At 33.2% G+C, this 11,698-nt stretch overlaps 1 protein-coding gene across 22 annotated transcripts in view; it reads right to left on the bottom strand.

Annotated features, from left to right (window-relative positions):
- Positions 1 to 11,698, bottom strand: part of ORC4 (origin recognition complex subunit 4) — a 78,027-nt gene that overhangs the window by 21,577 nt on the left and 44,752 nt on the right. For 17 of the 22 annotated variants that reach the window (XR_014829087.1, XR_014829086.1, XR_014829084.1 and 14 more), the window contains 3 exons: positions 11,465 to 11,555; positions 2,143 to 2,218; positions 1,609 to 1,694 (listed from right to left, as the gene is read on the bottom strand). Coding sequence is in view for 13 of the 22 variants with exons in the window: in XM_084998714.1 (XP_084854840.1) it covers positions 1,609 to 1,694; positions 2,143 to 2,218; positions 11,465 to 11,555 (253 nt within the window). In the remaining 9 variants the exon portion in view is untranslated. Of the gene's footprint in view, positions 1 to 1,608; positions 1,695 to 2,142; positions 2,219 to 8,410; positions 8,467 to 8,570; positions 11,556 to 11,698 lie in introns of all 22 variants that reach the window. The other 5 variants (XM_084998715.1, XM_084998717.1, XM_084998716.1 and 2 more) reach the window with 2 other exon arrangements.

Here is an 11,698-nt window from a genome sequence, read left to right as displayed (position 1 = left end):
GGAGCATTTTGAACTTGCACTTCAAAGATCTGCAAAAAATGGAAGGGTTACACATGATTGGCTCAACTTTTTATAGATAATTTTTAAAGAATAAAATTACTAAATGCTAGGAGGCTTACACAACCATGGCAGTGTTACTATATTGCAGAGTACACAGTTTAGAGATTAGAGTGATATGACTACATAATCACCAGTGACCAGAAAATGAACTTGGAACATATACAACCCACTTCATTTGCATTAAGCAGATGGGTCATTTCATCATGAAAATTAAGGCAGCTGCAAGTTAAGTAAATCCTGTTTCCTTGGCTTTATAAATTAAGGGATAGGTAAAAAGTTTAATGAAAGTTCCAAAAAATTTCTAACCAATTTAAGTTATTGATGTTTACTGTCCTGAGACTCCAAGCTGCTTATGGTAATGAGACATGGCTAACTTTCTGAGAACATTTATTTTTTGTCCTTTTACGGTTGTACCCATGGCATATGGAGGTTTGCAGGCTAGCGGTCAATCAGAGTTGTAGCCTCCAGCCTACACCACAGCCAAATCAACGCCAGATCCGAGCAGCATCTGCCACCCACACCACAGCATGTGGCAATTCTGTATCCTTAACTCATGAGTGAGACAAGGGATCGAGCCCACATCTTCATGGATACTAGTTGGTTCTTAACCTGCTGAACTGCAAAGGAAACTCCTCTCTTAGAACATTTTAATAGCAAGAGACAACTGACATTTGCATAGTAATTACCATCCAATTTAAAAAAAAAATCATAAATGATGTTTAATGCTTCTTTTCATTTTTAGAATAATCTGTGAAGAATAATAAAATAATGCCCATCTAATAGGTGAGGAATCAGTAATTCAAAGACATTCATTAGCCATGATCACCAGGTAGTCAATAATTGTAAGGCAAGACTCAAATCCACTTTTTGTAGCTTCAAATTCAGTACATTTTTCGCTACTTCCATGCTATCCAAGTTTTATACGACTAGAAATGGACTGCTATAAGACTAGAAATGGACTGTTAGCAGGTAGTATTTTTAAGAACATATTGTTCTATCTCCAAGGATAGACAATCAGAATATTACAGATAAAGAAACAAACAGATATCATATTATCAACATAAAACTGGATTTCTTAGCTAGTTATAGCTAGTATAATCTGCTTCAAAAAATGTAAACATAAAGATTTGATAAATAAATGCATCCTAGTACAAGTGTACCTTCTTTTTTTTTTCTTTTTAGGGCAGCACTTGCAGCATACGGAGGTTCCCCAGGTTAGGGGTCGAATCGGAGCTCAGCTGCTGGCCTAGGCCACAGCAATGTGGGATCTAAGCCGCATCTGCGACTTAAACCACAAGTCACCACAATGCAGGATCCTTAACCCACTGAGCGAGGCCAGGGATCGAACCCACAACCTCATGGTTCCTAGTTGGATTTGTTTCTGCTGTGTCACGACAGGAATTCCCAAGTGTATGTTCTTATAACAGGAACCTTGCATATTTCAATTTAGAATTTCTGAACCCTTCCTAGTCTTCCAAATATAAAAATATCTTTTACACAAATTTGACGTTGATGCTTATTTAATAAAGGAACAAAAATTATACTTACAAAAACTTTATCTCCGACTACATTTTCCAGATTTAATTGCCTTGTAATTTCCTTTAGGGCAATTTTATCATTGATTTGAAGCAGTCCTGAAATAAAACCCATTTAAATGTATTTAGTTAAAACTAAATAGGTATTTGATACAGTGCAGCTTATTTTCTAGTCAAATAAATTTTCTAATGCTTTTTAAAATTTAGCTATAAAGAAAAAAGTCAAAGCCTTTTAGTTTACATTATTTCCTTTTAAAAACTCAACAGTTAAGATAATTAATAGACTCAAAGAACCATCTTCCATGGGGTTAGTGTTATTTTTTTTAAAAATAAAGACAAAAAATTAGGAGACCTGTGTGCCAACTTTATTAATATTTTTTTAACTTCTAAAAATATTGTGTGTAATATGCTAAAGCAAAAGTTGTTAAACAAGGATCTAGTTTTTATATCATGCAAATGTAAATCATATGAGTAAATTTAGCTGCAGAATATAAAAAGCTCACATGGCTTATATCAAATTCCAATGGCAAAATGATGACATACTTACCATTTAGGTGAACTTGCAATACATTTTCACTCACTTCTTCCACTTCCATTAGTTCTTTCAAAGCATGGTTTATTAACTAAATAATATTAAAAAGTTTATAAAGTATTTAATAATAAATAAAAGATGATAAGCCCATATTCTTTTTTAAACTCTGAGTAACAGGAACAGAATATAAATAGACCGGCATTAAAAATTAACCAATAAATCTGCAGATTATTTACAGATAAAATGTTTAACTAGAACTTTTAATGTTTGACTCTTAGGATGCCAGAGCCAGGACTGATGCCACACTCTTTAAATCAGCTATACAAACTTCTAACAAATGTTTAGAAATAACCCTTAAGTTTTCAAAAAAATACTTCTCTACAAGTCACATAAAATTATGGCCGCATAAGAACTTTGGGTCTCAGTCAGTTCTTATATTTGGTTCTCTGCAAAATCATCACTGAAATCCATTAAAAGCTATTGAAAACAAGTACCAGGACAATGCTAAATGATTGCAAAATGTTGACCCCCAATACATCAATTTCTATGAAATACTGTGAACCATTCTGTTACCCTGAAATAAAAATGAAAAAAGAAATACCAAGGAGTTCTCATGTGGCACAAGAGATTAAAGATCCAGCACTGTCACTGCTGTGGCATGGGTTCGATTCCTGCCCCAAGCACTTCCACATGCCACGGGTGCAGCCAAAACAAACAAACAAACAAACAAACAAAAAACAATAGAAGAAGAAAAAGAAAAGGAAAAACCAAGAAGTTATCTTGTTAAGTTGAAAAAGCCATGTTGCCCTGTCAGTTGCTAGGTAAGCAGAGAATGCCCTTATTAAAGAAATTTAAAGCATACATAAAAAAATTATTACAACTAACACCATACTTAAAATATAACAGTAATTAGTACTAAAATTATATCCACATAGTGTTACACCACCTTAAACTGTTCAATTATAAAGCCCATATTTTTATTACTATAGGTTTCTATGTCACATACTTACATTTTTTATATTTTAATTTGTGAATCTTATCACTCATACTGCAATATCATATACATTTCTTCATATTAATACTGCATATATTTTCTTAAATTTGAAAATGACTAGAATTCAGAGAAACCAAAAAGCTTTGTAAAAGGAAGAGTAAAGGTGGATTATTCTTTCTAATATTAAAGTAGAAACAGCAGGGTACTATCACAAAATATATAGACTAGGACATTAGGCTATATATACAAGAAAATTGGTAATGATGACACCAAAATTTAGTGAGGACAAAAAGGATTAATCAACAAAGGCACCGAGACACCTGGTAAGCTAAATTTGTAAAACAAAATATTATTTGTACTTGTAATATTCTACCTCTATTGGTCACTACAACATCTCTGGGCAATATGAAGAGGTAACCCTCATTTCAAATTATTAGGCTTCATAACAGGCTATCAAACATACTAGCTATTCCTGGTATATTTGTATGCAAATGGAATTCTACCTTGGATCATAGGTGTAAATCCTCCTTCAAAAGATAATCTCTACATATCAACTGACATGTATGAATAAAAGCCCAGCAGAGAAGCTACATTCGTTATAGAAAACTGTCAGATGACAATGGTACTCCTCTGTCTTTGGATCACGTTGGACTCTATCACAATAGTTAGGCCCCAGGTGGTGCAAACTTGGGTCACTCAAAATATGGCTTTTGCTGTTTTTTCCTAGTAATCTGCTATGTTCTTGCCCCCACCTCTTGATATTTCACTTACATAATATTTATATTTCCCTAGCTCTGATTTTGTGTTTAAAATCATTTTATGTTTGAGGAATTGTTCAAAACCATTTCAAATTTTTTACAGAATGAAACAGGGTTAATAGTACCTTCACTATGCATATGCATAGTTACAACAGGTTTATATTCTTTCCACTGAATTTAGTTTAACACCAAATTACTATGATTTGTCTGAATTAGCTCACAAATTTTTATACGTGTGTGGTCTGAAATGATAATTTAAATGTATTAGCAAGTAGGTCTTCAAATAACAATTTTAGTCCAATCTGGATATTGCTAAAATTTTCTGTGTCATCAGCTAGGTAACCAATCATATAATTTTAGTTTGTTTCAAGAAACAATGTCATCTTTTCAGATATTTTAAAATAAATCTACACTACAAAAAATTTAGTAGGTTATTAATGTTATGCTAACCAGTGTAACTAATTTGACTACCAAGGTTCCACATTCTTTGTAGCTAAAAATTAATTTTACAAACATACTAGCATAGTTTGCTTAGAATTGCCAATATACAGAGTTTTTTATGCTCACCTATTCCTATTCCCAAATACTTTCATGAACACAAGATCCAACAGTATGCAACTAGAAGAAACATCGACTAGAAGGAACATCCTACTTAACCATCCAGCAAGTTTCTTTGTCTACAGAAATTTCTATGTAGAAGAGTATTTTCCAGGGTCCAATCTGTCATTTGGAACCACATCTACTTTGAAAACAAAATGTTTGAAATACAGCAAACCACACTATGTGTTTATCAATTAACTATAGATTTTGAATTTTTGTATTTTAGATAGTTTGGCTAAGGGTAATGTTTTAAATATACTGTAATCTTATTTTTTAAATTCAAATTTATATAACTATATTGATGATGTTACTAATGTATGATTATATTGATATGATATACATAATTATACTAATTATACTACATAATAATACTCTTATCTAAGTATAACCTATTTTATATCTCAGGATACTTGCACACACAACAAATCACCAAAGTGGCAGGAGTTAAACAATGCTTCTCAGCTTTCTGACCTCTCCTCTCAATACTGGAGTGCAGCAGGAATAAATTACTTTGTACCAAAATAGAATACAAGATAAAGGATTCTTCCATATTCCAGTTAAGTCACACTAGATAATTGGCTCCAAAGCACCAGAACAGGGCTCTGGCTTAAGAAGTAACAACAACTGGATAAACTGTCAGCTTGTCAAGAATATTCTATCCATTTTATTAACTCATAAATACTATGTCTTAAAGTCTGTCTTCTTTAAATCTGAGTAAATAGAAAAAATATAGGAGTTCATAAAAAGATGATATAACATGAAAGGGAACAGCAAGTTGATGAAAAGATTAATTACTACTAAAATTATGTATTTTAGGTAATACATGTTTTGAGCAATTTAAGATAGAATCAGACAAATACAAAACAGTAGACTAAGAATGTATGCAACAAAGAGCTAGACAAGAAGGACTGTTAGAAAACTAAAATGCAGTATCACATTAGAAAAAGCAAACAGGGGAGTTCCCATCATGGCTCAGTGGTAACAAACCTGACTAAAGATCCATGAGGATGCGGGTTTGATCCCTGGCCTCACTCAGTGGGTTGGGGATCCGGTGTTGCCATGAGCTGTGGTGTATGTTGCAGACAAGGCTCAGATCCCACATTGCTGTGGCTGTGGTATAGGCAGGCAGCTGCAGTTCCAATTCAACCCCTAGTCTGGGAACTTCCATATGACACGGGTGCAGCCCTAAAAAGCTAAACAAACAAACAACAACAACAACAAAAGAACCAACCAGAACTGATGGGGAAGAACAATCACCCTGGTGATATGGTAGAATGCTGATGAAGAGGAAGAGAAAGGTAAAAAGAAAGAAACACAGAAAAGCGATATGGTGAAGTGAGAACAAAGGCTTAATAACTGAATATTCTAATAATCCCCAAAAGGGCAAGAAGAAAAGAAAGAGAATACTCAAAAATAAAAGAATGACTGCTCAGTGAAGAAAGACTCAAGTTTATACTGAGAGTTTGTATATCAGTTAAACGTATGATCAATCCTTAAACAAGAATAACTAATAACTAACTGCATTAAGACATGAAAAGTAAATAAAAGTATAGGTAAGAGATAAGGGAAGGAAGAAATAAACCTCTTTGTTTGCAGGTGACACAATTATTTATGAAGAAAATCCCAACTGGACCAATTCCTAGAACTAGTAATCAATTATAGCAAGGTTGCAGATACGAGGTAATACACAAAATTTATGTGCTTTCCTATATACCAGCAGCAAAAACTTAGAATATGAAATTAAAAATATAATGCCATTCACATTAGCACCAAAAATTGTAAATACCTAACAAAATACGTATAAATCTATAATGAAGAAAAGCACAAAACTGAAAAAAGACCTAAACAAATGGAGAAATATTCCATGTTCATGAATGTGAAGATTCAGTAGAGTTAAGAAACCAATTCTTTCCAATGTGATCTATAGATCCAACACAAAATCCCACAATATAACAGGAAAAAAAAGTGGATATTTATAAATTTATTCTACAGTTAATATGCAAAGTTAAAAGTACACAGAATAGTCAGAACAATATTAAAGAAGAACAGAGTTGGAAGACTGATCCTACCTGCCTTCAAGACTTACTGTAAAACTAATGGTAATCAAGACAATGGGACGCTGGTGAAAGAAGAGACAATAGATCAAGGGAACATAACGGAGAGCCCAGAAACAGACCCATACCCATACAGTCAACTGAACGCTGACAAAGAAGCAAAGGTAATTCACTGAGGCAAAGATAGTTTTTTCAAAAAATACTGTTGGAATAACTAGATATTCATAGGCAAAAAAAATGAAGCCACAAACATGCCTTATACCTTTCATAAAAATGGACTCAAAATGAATCAAAGACCTAAAAGTAAAATACAAAGAACTATAAACCCTCTAGAAGAGAGCAGGACAAAACCTAGATGACCTTGGGTTTGGTGATCAAGTTTTAGATATAAAACCAAAATCACGACAGGTGAAACAGTTAATAAACTGGACATTATTAAAATTAAAATCTTCTGCTCTGCCAAGAACAATGGTAATGGAATTAAAGGACAAACTATGCACTTGTAGAAAATATTATAAAACACATTTCTGATATATGCAAAAGGCACAAAGAATTCTTAATACATACCTATTAAGAAAAGAAATAACCCAATTTTAAAATGGTCATAGGAGTTCACATCGTGGCACAGTAAAAATGAATCCGATTAGGAACCATGAGGTTGCGGGTTCGATCCTTGGTCTAGCTCAGTGGGTTAAGGATCCAGCATTACCATGATCTGTGGTGTAGGTCGCAGATACGGCTCAGATGTGGCGTTGCTGTGGCTGTGGTGTAGGCTGGCAGCTGTAGCACAGATTAGATCCCTAGCCTGGGAACTTCCATATGTCTCAGGTGAGGCCCTGAAAAGCAAAAAATAAATACATAAATAAATAAATTAAATGGTCAAAAAATACCTCACCAAAGATGAAAAATAAGCATATGAAAAGATGCTTCATATCATACATCCTTAGAGAACTGCAAATAAACCAGCAATGAGATACCACTATGCAACTACAAAAATAACTAAAATTTTAAAAAGTGACAATACCAAATGCTGGTCAGGATACACAGCAACTAAAGCTATTATTCACTGCTGGTGAGAAAGCCAAATGATATAGCCACATTCTAAGGCAGTTTGGCAGTTCCTTAAAAAGCTAAACATAGTCTTACCATTAAGATCCAGCAATGGGTGCTCCTAAGTATTTACCCAATTAAGTTGAAGGCTTAAAAACCTACACACAAATGTTTATAGTAGTTTTATTGATAACTACTAAAACTGAGAACCAGCCAAGATATCCTTCAGTACGTGAATGGATACATAGTGGTACATTCATACAATGGAACATTATTCAGCAATTAAAAGAAATGAACTGTCAAGCCATGAAACACCATGGAGGAATCGTACATGCATCTGGCTAAGTGGAAGAAGCCAATCAGAAAGGCTGTATATTGTATGATCCCAGTTGTATGACATTCTGAATACAGCAAAAGTTATGGAGACAGTATGATCAATAGGTGCCAGGGGTTGGGAGTGGAAGGGTAATAGGTAAAGCACAGGGGATCTTAAGGGTGGTGAAACTATTTTTTAAGATATTATAATGGTGGATACCTGGCATTATGCATTGCTAAAACCCACAGACTTGTACAATACAAAGAGTGACACTTAAGGTAAACTACGGACTTTACGTTTCAATATTGATTCATTAAACTTAGCAAATGTACCACACTAAGGCAAGATATTTTTTAACAGGAGAAATTGCACATGTGTGTTTCAGGGGGAGGGTGACACAGGAACTCTACTATCTGCTTACATTCTCTGTAAAAAAAAAAAAAAAAAAAAAGTATCTATTTTGCTAATTTACTAATGAAATGGAGTATAGTTTTAATCTGTATTTACTTACATGTTTTTGTCAGTGTTTACTAGCTCTACTTTCTGTTTTCCGAACTTTCTCTATGCCTTTAGGGACAAAAATCCAAGATGAAAGTTCAGAATAAATTCACGTATTAGCTGCTCAAGTTATATTTTTAATGAAGTAAGTAATTTTCTTTTTATGACCACACCTGCAGCGTATGGAAGTTCCTAGGCTAGGGGTCGAATCAGAGTTGCAGCTGCTGGCCTATGCCACAGCCACAGCCACGCTGGATCCAAGCTGCATCTGTGACCTACTCTGTAGGTTGTGGTAAAGCCAGGCACATAATCCACTGAGCAACGCCAGGGATAGAACCCACATCCTCATAGATACTATGTTGGGTTCTTGACCTGATGAGCCACAACGAGACCTCAAGTTACATTTTTATTCTTGACACTTTGATATACAAATCACTGAGATTCAACTTCTCTATTGCAATGTCATTTTGTTTCAAGCTGCACAATGTATGACAGAATAACAGGTCTCATGTACTACTTTCCTAGATCTCATTTTCTCCTGTACTGATACAAGAGCATCACTATGGAGTTCCTTCAAGTATTAAAATATTTTTGAAAAATAATCTTCAAACATACTTATGATAATGTGTTTTCCAAGACAATAAAATAATGAAAACTAAAAAAAAACAAAAAAAAAAAAAACCTACACAGACATAGCCTGTGAAATTTTCACATTGCTAAGATAAAGGAATTCTACAGGCATCTAGACAGGGAAAAAAATCACACACAAACTCAAAACAGGTTTAGCTATAGAGGTCATCAGTGACTTTTACCATACTTCTGATTAACCTCCCTTTCCAGGCACCTAGAAAAAAATGCACTTCCTTGCTCTCTTTAAATTGGGTGTGATCATGAGACTCACTCTGGCCAGTGAGCTGTGAGATGTGCTTTGTATCACCTCTGGGTAGGTATTTTAAGAGTGTCCATGATTCATTATGCTTCCTTTCCAACACTGGGGCACTTGTGGAGGACCATGCTGAGATAACATTCACTTGCTTTAAGTGATGACAAAGAACAACGCCCCTTCGCTGGTCGACACTGGGCACACAGCAAAAGCAAACAATAAACTTCTTTTGTGTCAAGGCACTGAAATTTGAGGTTGTTATGACTGCATAATCTAATGTATCCAGACTGATAGAGCAGTTCATAAGCCAAAAGAGAAAAGTCTGCCCTTGGAGTTTCCCCACAAAACACAAATTGAATAAAATCTATGTAATTCCAAAAGATAAGAAACTGTGACCAAAGAGTTTAATCTGGGCCAGGTTATAAGTAATGTGCAAAATTATTTTTGATGTATTTAAAATATTCTTTTTTTCTGCCATTTTCCAATATTACTAAACTTCTCTTTTATATTTCTGTAGCTTGAATGGCTTTAGAGATTTGTTTTGTTAACCAGATCCTTTGGGTTTTTCCCTTTGCCTTCAACCAACATTCCTTTCTTTAGTTTTCTAAACAGACTATATGGTCATATAGTTCACATATTAAAAAGCATAAAAATACATACAGTGAAAAGTTTCCTACCTCTGTCCCCATGTTCCCTTCAACAAATAACCCACTATATTACTATTTAGTATTTCAAGCAATTTTTTGTCCACATACAAACCAACAGAAAAATGAACATTTTTTTTCCTCTTCCTCTTTTTTAAATGGACTATATACAAATCTTTCCTTATTCTTTTATGCTGCAATATCATAGTCTAGTATATGGATGGATGTACCATGATTTACCAACTAGTATTCATTCTGTTGATAGGTATTTATATTGTTTCTTTTCTTTCACTATTAACAAACAGTGCTGCAGTGAGTAAATTTGTACATACATCATTTCACAAGGGTAAATTCCTAGAAATGTTGCTGAGTCAAAGTGTATATGCATTTATAACGTGATTAGAATTTGTCTAATACCAAATTGGTATATACCAACCAGCAACATCTGTGTATATACTATACTACCAGCAAGATCATCAATATGGTTTCAATCTTACAGGTTTTGTCAACCTGATAGAGAAAATTGCTATAGTTTTTAATTTACTTAATTATGAGTGAGATTGAACATGTTTATAAGTTAAAGACTGACTTGTATTTAATTTCCTAGGATCTTTCTTTGCTCATTTTTTTCTACTAACAGTTAATGCAATTATTGTTAATAACTTAAAGGAAAATTATAATTTAAAATCTCAAGAATAAAGAAATAGTGGTTATATAGAAGGACTCAGCCCAAGGACTAAACCAAATTAAACAAAGAATCAAAACTAAATGTTATTGTAAATGTGACTATAATATAATAAATGAAAAATTCTTAGGAGATTAAAAAACAAAAGAAATGATCAAGATCTATATTTCCAATTTATGTACTTCAAACGTTACTAGAAATTAGTGATAACAGCAAAATCTTAAAGTTCTAATTTCCTCATTCTATAAAATGCACATTCAACAAACACTGCTTTAAAAAATAAAAAAAAATTTTGCTATTTTACATAATTTTACTTAATAGAAAATAATATATAATACACACACTTACTTCTATAATACAATACCATACATTTAATAAAAAAGCATGGTAGTGAGAAGTACAAATTTATTGCATGGGATAAAGTAGAAAACAGATTTTATAATTAAATAGTAATACTTTGAATATAACAACCATAATTTGTCTTATATACTAAATAAAGAATGAGAAAAGAGAAACTGAGGGAAAAAAATAGGAGTATCTTTTTGAAGTAACTTATCGATTATAATAAAGAGGAAAAGTAAAAGAGAATTCTAGAATGTATGACCACACATTTTAAAAAACTGCCTTAGTTAGGATTAAACAATAAATTAAGAAGAAAGCAAGCCATACCTCCTTTCAGAGTTAATGTAAAGAATAAATGATAGAACACAAGTAAAAGGCACAAGATACATGCTCAATAGATGCTAGTTTGCTTTTTTTCCATTGACAATCACAAACTATTCAAGGATAAAAGAACATCATGGAATAAACATTAATCAAAACTTTGTTACAACATCAGAAATCAACAGCTTTTACCATGGTCTTTCCTGATCCTCGGGGTCCAATAATGAGAACAGAGTTACTTTCTCCATGGATAGCAGTTCTTTTTAGCAGCTCAATTAAGTGTCTGAAATAATATAAACAGGCCAAAATTTTAAAAGGAAAGTGGAAATAATTTGCTAGGTAATGCTTTTTAAGAGCTGAATTGGAATATGCACAAAAAATAAGCATTCCTTTTTTTTCTTCCTCTGTGCCTTGACTTATGCTCTA

This window comes from Sus scrofa, chromosome 15, assembly GCF_054392235.1.
Source record: "Sus scrofa isolate SSC_HxYL_T2T_F1_AM1 chromosome 15, Sscrofa_HxYL_maternal_Yorkshire_Landrace_v2.0, whole genome shotgun sequence".
Lineage (NCBI taxonomy): Eukaryota > Metazoa > Chordata > Mammalia > Artiodactyla > Suidae > Sus > Sus scrofa.
Note: the sequence above shows the minus strand (reverse complement) of the source record. Positions and strands in the feature narration are given on the sequence as shown.